The sequence below is a fragment of the Quercus lobata genome, chromosome 11 (assembly GCF_001633185.2).
Source record: "Quercus lobata isolate SW786 chromosome 11, ValleyOak3.0 Primary Assembly, whole genome shotgun sequence".
NCBI classification, from domain to species: Eukaryota; Viridiplantae; Streptophyta; class Magnoliopsida; order Fagales; family Fagaceae; genus Quercus; species Quercus lobata.
In genome coordinates this window covers 49,986,415-49,996,173 of record NC_044914.1, presented here as the reverse complement: position 1 = coordinate 49,996,173, position 9,759 = coordinate 49,986,415, and the positions used below count along the sequence as shown (strand labels likewise).

Sequence of the window (9,759 nt, the reverse complement as noted above, 5' to 3'; positions counted from 1 at the left end):
TTTACTAAATTTAAATTTTAAATAAGTGAGGTATGGTTGTTTATAGTTAATGTAATTGTGATGTCTCAAGTGACTAATGTAATAACCAAACTGAGACTTCACTCGACTCTTGCTCAAGCTAATTTTCGCTCAACCTTCACTCAAGTGAATTTAAGGTAGTTTGTTTTCCTTGTTTATTTTCTTATTAAACCTAGAGTTTAACCAACCTATAAAAGTCTCACTTTGCACTTTGCACATTTTTTAAAAAGAAAGTAGCAACCGTTCTTTAGATCATTAAGTGAGCCGTAATTTCCTTGAACCTAAACTATCAAAATATCTTAATTTCCTTTGATTTTCTTTTTCTGAGTTATTCTCAAACCATGTATAGCCTTCATGCATTTACATATTTCATAGAGGCACTCTAGAGAGTTTGAGTAACAAAGTTTAGGGTTAATGTAGACTATTTTGTTGGTCGAGGAAGTTCGATAGATGAAGGCTGGAGTTTTGGGGTCACAATAGTAGGAAGCAAACAACCTTTGTAACTGCAACAAAAAACTTCCCAAATGGTTTCTCTTTTGAAGAGTTTTCCAAAAGTTTTTCACTTCCTAACCAAAAATGCATGTTCTTTTTAATTATTGCTTTAGATTGTGGTGATTTTTATCGCAATTGTGTTAGTAGTGTAGCAGTTAATTTTGGACATACACAGTCACTAATCCATTGCTTCATTAACTGTGATCGATATATTTTTTTATCACCATTTAAAAAATCTAAATTCCATAATGATAGTTCCGAGTGGTGGTGTCATTTTACCTTATTAAGGCAAGATTGTGACTTTGCAAAATGTTTTGTGCCTCCTAAATTAGGGAGGAAATTTTATTTTATTTTAGTTTTTTAGAGAGTTCCATCAACCTATGACGTCTGCTCTTGATAATATCTCTTTTATTATTAGACTAAAACACTAGTCAGTTTTTGGGGATTGAACCCTAGATTTCTTATTCAACCATAAATTTTTTTACCAATTGTGCTAACTGAAACTCACTTTATTTTATTTTATTTACATGACTTTTGGAGATTTACCTTATGAAAAACCATTACAGATAGTTTACCCCACTTAAAATATATATATATATATATATATTAAAATGCATATGGATCAAAATGATTGTTAATTACTATTTCTAGATTCTAGTTCGTCTTACTCACATTATAATATGAGAAAAACGAACTAGAATCTAGAAATAGTAATTTTTTCACTTTATTTGAAAACAAGATAAGAACGAAAATTATAATTTATAAATATAATAATACAACTTTTTTTTTTTTTTGGTTAACTAATAATACAACTTTTCTCAAATAAACAATGATTGAGTCAGTGAAAACTCTCTCCACTAAGAAAAATTATTTTACAAAATGACTTTACGTTACCGTCCATTCTTTCACAGTATGTGAAATTTATATACACGTGAATTCTATACTATGTGAGAGAATAACCAATAATTTCATGGAATCGTTTCACGAGATACCGCGTCTTCCATAATGCGTCAATGGTAGGACCATTGGTAGTACTGCTCATTTGGGTGCTGGACCGGAAGGTCAGCCCTCATTCAACAGAAAATTTTCTGCATGTGTGTGAATGGTGGTTCTTAACAGAGGTAAAAGGCATTCCAACACAAACGTTTTGACAGTTTTTGGGTGTGGTATTTTCTCATCTACCAATTATTCCAATCATGAATTTTGTGCTTTTCTATCTATCTTCTAGTTGCCATTATTATTGTCCTTCTTCACCACTAAAGCATCAATTAGCAATAATGTTGCTTGTCTTGCTTGAGCTTCATAATTAACATGTGCAGATGTGCCTCACATGTAAACTCATAGCACTTAACGAGCAAGCTTTTCCAAAAAATCTGACTCTAACAGGATAAACATGTTTGACTTAAGTCAAACATGTTTATCCTGTTAGAGTCAGACTTAATTTCATCGTATTGCATTGGTGGAAGCTTCCACCAATGCAATACGATGAAATTAAGTCTTGTTTCTTATTAGTATTGAACTGAAATATTCTCTCAGTTACTGAACTGTTTGACACAATACACTGAGGAACAATGAAAAATCAATCATGTTTAGGACCATTGATATGTACAACCGTACAAGTGATAGTATGATACTATATGGCTCTAAATAAAAAATCTTAAAGCCAGGCGATTAAATAGACTATACTTATTATTAGTTGAAAAATACTGTGTTACAAAAATATCATAGCAAAAGGCAAACTCTCAGCTTATATCTTTGCGCTTTAATCGTTTTGTTGAAGGTTTCATGTGTATAATCAATGTTAGTGTGAAAATAAAAAGAAAAGGAAATTGAGAATTCCACTATCTGAAAAATAAGGGTTTAAAACGAATTTATATTGTGCCCAAGAAAACCCTAGTCCAATATATTGAATTTTCTAATATACTTTTGCCATACCCCCAACTTATTGTTAAGTTGAGACGTAATAAACATAAATTAAAATTGTGGGTTCCAGTTAACTCAACAAGTGAAGTATCTGATGGTTATATTGGACCTTATAAACTTCTTTCCGTTCTACTTTGTTACGCTAAATTAAAAATCGGTGTTACTTTCTCATCGAAAACATTAGCTACTATTTCTAACATGTATCAACACTAAAAACCTGTCATCCTTTATAGTATTAGCTTGTTTTGACCAAGCAAGAGGGTTAATGTGGTCAGGAATAGAGTTGCCACTAAACTTTGGTTGTATTTTTTACTTCTAATAAAATGCTTACGGATTATCAAAATAACTGCATCTCAATCAAAAAATCATATTCTTAGAGTTCTCAACGGGAAACCAAAGTGTATAATTTAGACAAATATCTTTAATTAAGATGGTCGTTCCATAAACATTGAAACCAAATTTTCACTGAACCAATAATTAAAAGGTGCTATTAGCAAACCCAAAAAAAAGAAAAAAAAGAAAAAGAAAATAATAATCTAGTTGTGTGTAGTACGTTGGCTAGTAGGCACATATCTTATTGCATAAATGAATTTCAAGAGGCTCATCAACAATCTCAAAGAACAACAACAACCAAAAAAAAAAAAAACCAGATATAATAAATTAATAACTTATATATGTATTTTATATATATATATATATATTTTTTTAAAATGGAGTGTGGTAGATATCAAATTATCAAGTACTAGGCTTTAGGGTTCTGGTGATTGTGGTGATAGAGTCAGCAAGCACTTGGGGGTGCAAAAACCTTCACGAAAGAAAGGAGACCTTAAAAGTGCTTTATATTTGAGTCTTTCGAGACTAGTCATTGATAGTTGACACAAGATGAGACTCCACTTTCCATATGGAGTAAGATTGGGATGGTATTTGCCTCTTGGTACATTACCATAAGACCCATGTCCATGAATAGAAGAAAAAGGTCATACAAAATCTAATAATTAAATAACTTCGGACTCTTTGTATGTTGTCTATAGTGGAAGGTAGACATACTAGCACTTGGTTGTGATGAAATGAAATATATCCAAATTTAAAACACTTAATTTCCACTATGAGAATCAAACAAAATAACTATTATTTTGGATGATGATTAAGATGTAGACCCTCCAATTAAGTAGTGATTATGTGGTTCCTATTCTGCCACAAGCATTTGTTAGGTAAGTTGCTTTGCTACATGATGAGGATTAACACCCTTTATTTCATTGTATTGCATGATGTTCCTAGAAAGAATAAGATTTCTCATACTTTTATCTTCCATTTAAAATCAAAGTCAAAATTAAACCTTTTTACCCTACACTTTCATTACATTAACAATTTATCCCCCAAACTATTAATTTGCTTGATTAACACCCCAATTTCAAAAAATTGGATTAATGTGTCCAATGTTGTCTAAATTGAATGTTAAATAAGATGAAAATTAGTTTTTTTTTTTTTTTTTTTTTAAGAATACTAAATATTTTTTAACACACACAGGTAAGAGAGGAGAAGGTCTTAAAGAAACTTACAGTGGTGTATATTCAAAAGGGGCCTAACTCTTGAATATACAACACAGACTTTAAACATCTTTAACTCACATTTATTTTCCAATGTGGGATTAACCTACTGTTTTATCTATTGAGAATACTAAATATTTTTAACACACACACACGGGGAGAGGGGAGGATGGAAATTTGTTGTAATAATGAAATTTCCTGTTGGTTGCATTGAAAAACCATCATTTTCTATCTCATAAATTATGATTAGACGGATAAATTATGTTGATATAAGTCTTTCAAATTAGGGTGTCAATCAAGGAAATTGATCATTTGGAGGGGGGAGGATATTGAAAATTAGACAGAAACTAGAGTGAAAAGTGTAATTTGTCCATAATTAAATGTAGGCAATACTTGAAAATGTTTCGAAACCGAAGAATGTCTCATCTAATTTGTTTTTTTATTTATGCATTTTAATATTGTTCTTGCTTGGTAGGATTTGAACATGTTAGTTAAGGCCTACCTTAACTAATTACCAACTTGTCCCATCCCTCAATTACCCTTTGAGCCAATTCAACATGCTCTTTAAAGCTAATGAAAAAAAGAAAAAAGAAAAAAGAAAAAAGAGAGAGCATGCTCTTTAAAAAAGACATCGTCAAAATGATTGAGGGAAAGAACCAAAATGGTTGCAGCATAAACCTTTTACAGTGTTTACCATTATAGCTTTGACCTATTGGTGATGGTGTCCTTGCACAAAAATGGAAACATATTCAATGGTGGGAGCTATCTAAAATGTGTATGCGTTGGTGTCCTTGCACAAAAATGGAAACATCTTCAATGGTGGGAGCTATCTAAAACGTGTCTGCGTCATCTTGCTGAGGTCAAAACCTATTGTGCATGAGAGAAATCTAAGTATTACACTTGTAATTAGAGACACAATACGTAGCATATGTAGTAAATTGTAAGTTTGTAATAGAAAAAAGAAAAGAGGAAAAAACAAAAACAATAAAGTAAGAAGAAGAAGAAGCAGCTTTGCTTAGGTTTGTAAAGATGTGCCTTGAAGAATTCTAAAGTGTTATATGTGCATTATGCTAGCTATAGTATTGCCTATTGCTAAGAAGTTTCTGTCTCCATCGTGGGCCTCGGATCCCCAAAAATATACAAAGAGATTTGCTGCCTACTGCCTAGATTTTTCACTTTTTCTTATTACTAAATGAATAATGTGAGCAAATTTAACCTTTGTTTGATCTAATTTCTCTAGCCAAATCATTTGTTTTATTGATTGGCTAGCTTTTATAAAAGGATTAGAGAACTCTAATTAACTAGTGCTTTGCGCTTTCACCTAAAGCTATCAATGACGTTGAGCTTCTACATCTCCACACCCACATAATACATATTTGCTTTACACATGGTTATCCAATCCTATGTTATGTCTATTTTTTGGTAGCGTCTAGAACTCTTAGAGAACTTAACTCTTATCTGGAAGAGTGTAGTCCTTTCATTAAAATCATGACTAATATCTTGATTCAGTGTAGCAGTCCAAGCAATTACCTTGTGGGTGACCCGAATGCATTGGATAGGGGCACACTCATTTGGTAACACAGTATCCAATCATTCTTTTTCAAGATACAACTTTTTAAAACTTCATTTTTTTTAGGTGCAATATTTTCAAATAACTTCATTCTCAAAAAAGTTGAAAAATAAGGTGTATCAAACGGACAATCCATGATTTACTATTTTTTTTTTTAATATTTAAAAAGGGTAAGAATTGAATTTGACTTTAAATATAGGAACTTTTAGAAAAAGCACTAGGAAGTGTGTTACATGATTGAAAACAAGTATGTTGCACTACCATCTCTTCCTCACAGTAGTTCGGGTAATTATCTTCTCCTGTATATATAAGGCCACTCTCCGTATTGTGAAGTACCCATCACCTTCAACCTCTCTCTCTCTCTCAAAAGCATACCATTTCCACCATTACAGAGAACCATGTTGGCAAGAAGTCGTACTCTTCCATCCAGAATACACCATGGCGCTGTAAGACCAACTTAAGCCTTTTATACCTCTCTCCTAGTTGAAGTACTTATTTTTCTTCTTACATGTATGTTCATTATTCAGGTAGAAGAGAGGCATGACGTTAGGCACTACTTGCAAGTAGAAGTTCAACCAAAAACTCAGGCTGAGACTGAAGCCATAAACCCTCTGTCCAACTATTCCAAGTGCTTTGATGATGATGGCCGTTTAAAGAGAACAGGTAAATATAACATAATTTAGCTTTAGTTTAGAACTTTAGTATGTCTACTTTCATGCATGAGGATACCATTTTGAGTAATTTATCATTCTTTTTGGATAGTAAACTCACCACTCAAGTAGAAATAGTATGCTTATGTTTTGTAAAACTGACACCTAATCACAGAAGTACACTAATTATACCTTTGCTTTTAAATTCACAATCTGTTGAGGCTCATGGGGAATGCTTTTCTTCAATTTTTTACAATTTTCATAAGTTCCAAGCACATCATTTACTCGTAAAAAGTCATGAAAAAGCCATTTTCATTATTTCCATGTACATAGAAATAGTATATAGTTTATTTTTAGCTTATTTCTATAACAACTTATTTTTGAATATGGATCCTTAATAGACTAACTCAGGTCTGTCACTTGTATTCATTTTTGTAACTCTATTCTATTCAAAGTCATACTCTTTGTAATCTCCTTAATTCACATTATTTTTTTTATTACTTTTTACTAATGTTATTATTTCTTTCTAAATGTATAAATTGACTGTTCTCTAAGACCAACTTATGTCTTCCTTGTAAGACCATATCATCCAATGAGTACAAAAACTGATTATGATAATGATATGATTGTGCAGGGACTTTTTGGACTGCAACTGCACATATTATTACTGCAGTTATTGGATCAGGAGTCCTCTCACTGGCATGGGCCATAGCTCAGCTTGGCTGGGTTGCAGGACCTGCTGTCCTAATCCTATTTGCCCTTGTCAACATCTATACTTCGAACCTCCTAGCACACTGTTATAGGGCCGGTGACCCTGTTACTGGACAGAGAAACTACACCTACATGGATGCAGTGAAGGCAAACTTAGGTGAGTGAGATGATGTCTATAACTATAAGTGTTTAGAGTACCACATCATTTAAAATTTTAAAATAACGTGGCATTGGATACACCATTAGATTTGTAATATTTAATTTGAACCATGAAATGGATCCATTTCAAATGGAGAGGATCCTTTTTTCAGCTAGGAGAGTATTTGTTTTTGTGAATCTAAACTTGATGTCCATTTGGCTGTAGGGGGGAGAAAGGTCATGTTATGTGGGTTGATTCAGTACCTGAATCTGTTTGGCATTGCAATTGGATATACAATTGCAGCATCAGTCAGTATGATGTGAGTTTCCCAAGTATACTAACTCGTGTTTTGCACTCTGTTTTAGAATATATACATATATATTTTTTGTTTGAAGTGTTATAGAATATTACTAGTTTGTAACAAAAGCTTGCATGTTATACGAGAGAAGAGAGAAATAAATTTGTACTTGGGAAGAAATCAATATCCTTTGCTCTTATGTTTGATTTTTATTCAGGGCAATAAAGAGATCAAACTGTTTTCATAAGAGTGGTGGCAAAGATCCGTGTCACATGTCAAGCAATGGGTACATGATAACATTTGGAATCATAGAGGTGTTGTTTTCTCAGATTCCTGACTTTGATCAAGTATGGTGGCTCTCTATAGTTGCAGCAATTATGTCATTCACATATTCAAGCGTTGGTCTTGGTCTTGGCTTAGGCAAAGTTGCAGGTATATACATACTGATAATCTGTAGTAAACTTTGTAGATATATGCAAGTCACACTTGGGCCAATCATATGTGATTTATTTACTCAACTAGGTGATTACTAGATATGACATCACTCATTGAACATGGTTTGTATTAGCAACTAATAATATTGAACGCCTAGAAACTTTTACCCGCCCCAAAGTATATATTAAAATAAGCTAGAGATCACGCCTCACGAAACGAAGATCATTGTTTTCAATCTCCCTTTCCTTTTTTTTTTTTTTTTCTTGGGACCAACCTCACTCATTAAAAAATAAGAAAGAGAGGAAGAAAGAAATAAAGATTGAAACTGTTTTCTGCATAGAAGTATAGAACCAAGTCAGCAAGATAGGTATGATTAACGGCTACCTTTGTTATTGGCAGAAAGTGGGAAATTCAAAGGAAGCCTAATGGGCATTAGCATAGGGACATTAACAAAAGCAGGAACAGTAGTCACCGCTACTGAGAAGATGTGGAGGAGTTTGCAAGCTCTTGGAGCTATTGCCTTTGCATATTCTTTTTCCATCATTCTCATTGAAATTCAGGTACTTCATTTATATACATCTGGCCAGAAAATTAGATCATTTATATTGTTAATTCATCCATGACGATCATGATCAAATACCGTTCCAACATATCAAATAATTTGTGAAATGCTTGCCTCCATAGGATACAGTAAGATCACCTCCTGCAGAGCACAAAACCATGAAGAAGGCTACTTTATTTAGCATCACTGTAACTACAGTGTTCTATTTACTGTGTGGATGCATGGGATATGCATCCTTTGGAGACCTTGCCCCAGGAAATCTTTTAACTGGCTTTGGATTCTACAACCCCTACTGGCTATTAGACATTGCCAATGTAGCAATTGTTGTTCACCTTGTTGGTGCATATCAGGTATATATACACTCTCAAGCAGCAATTAGAAATAGATTGTTGTACACCTTTTGGTGCTAGTGAGATTAAGAGTCTTTGCATCTCAAATTAATATACATATAAACTGCAGGTCTTTTGCCAGCCTTTATTTGCGTTTATAGAAAAATGGAGTGCAAAGAAATTGCCAAAGAGTGACTTTGTAACAGCAGAATATGACATACCAATCCCCTTCTTTGGTATTTACCAGCTTAACTTGTTCCGTCTAGTATGGAGGACAATCTTTGTTATTATGACAACCCTCATATCCATGCTCTTGCCTTTCTTCAATGATGTTGTTGGAATACTTGGAGCCTTTGGATTCTGGCCACTAACAGTTTTCTTTCCAATTGAGATGTACATTTCTCAAAAGAAGATTGCACCCTGGACAAGCAGGTGGGTTGGGCTACAGATTATCAGTGTTACATGTCTCTTCATTTCTATAGCTGCTGCTGTAGGCTCCTTCGCTGGAGTTGTTCTGGATCTCAAGACTTACAAGCCATTCAAAACTAGTTACTAAGAGAGAGCCATGGGTTTTTTCTTAAATAGTTTTATAGATTACTTTTGGGGAATAAACCAAAACTAGCTCCCAGAAACCCCCCTATACACTTGCTGTATAATTAATGGCAAAAATCTTGTATATGCTGTGTTGCCATGCCAGGGCGCTTGGCCACAAAGCTGGGACTCTAATTTGAATCAACCCTTCATATAAGTTTCAAAAGCATGTTTATTTTTTATAACTAAAGTCTTTGTTCCTTTCTCCAATATGGCCTAACCACACATATCTACACGCATGGATCCAAATACTTATTTGTCGATTTGGTAAAAGTTGAAAAAGGCACAGTTGTACTGAGAAAAAATAAGTTTTAAAAAACTGTACATAAGCAATAAGTTTAAAAAGATAGATGAAAGAAAAAAGCTAATCCAAACTCATCATGTAAATAGCTTTTAAATACCCTGATATCTAGGTTAATGCAAATGCAAATGGACTATATGTTTTGGTGAAACTAACCAAATTAGAGAAAACATTTGACAAGCTTTATTTATAT

General features: G+C 33.2%; 1 protein-coding gene across 1 annotated transcript; it reads left to right on the top strand.

The window, feature by feature from the left end:
* Positions 1–5,796: 5,796 nt before the first annotated feature.
* LOC115968494 (amino acid permease 3-like) lies at positions 5,797–9,448 on the top strand. Its single transcript, XM_031087905.1, has 8 exons — positions 5,797–5,996; positions 6,078–6,213; positions 6,835–7,068; positions 7,276–7,369; positions 7,566–7,780; positions 8,183–8,343; positions 8,468–8,695; positions 8,805–9,448. Exons 1-8 carry the CDS (start codon positions 5,949–5,951, stop codon positions 9,228–9,230), a joined length of 1,542 nt encoding a protein of 513 aa, XP_030943765.1. The 5' UTR covers positions 5,797–5,948; the 3' UTR covers positions 9,231–9,448.
* Positions 9,449–9,759: the final 311 nt, after the last annotated feature.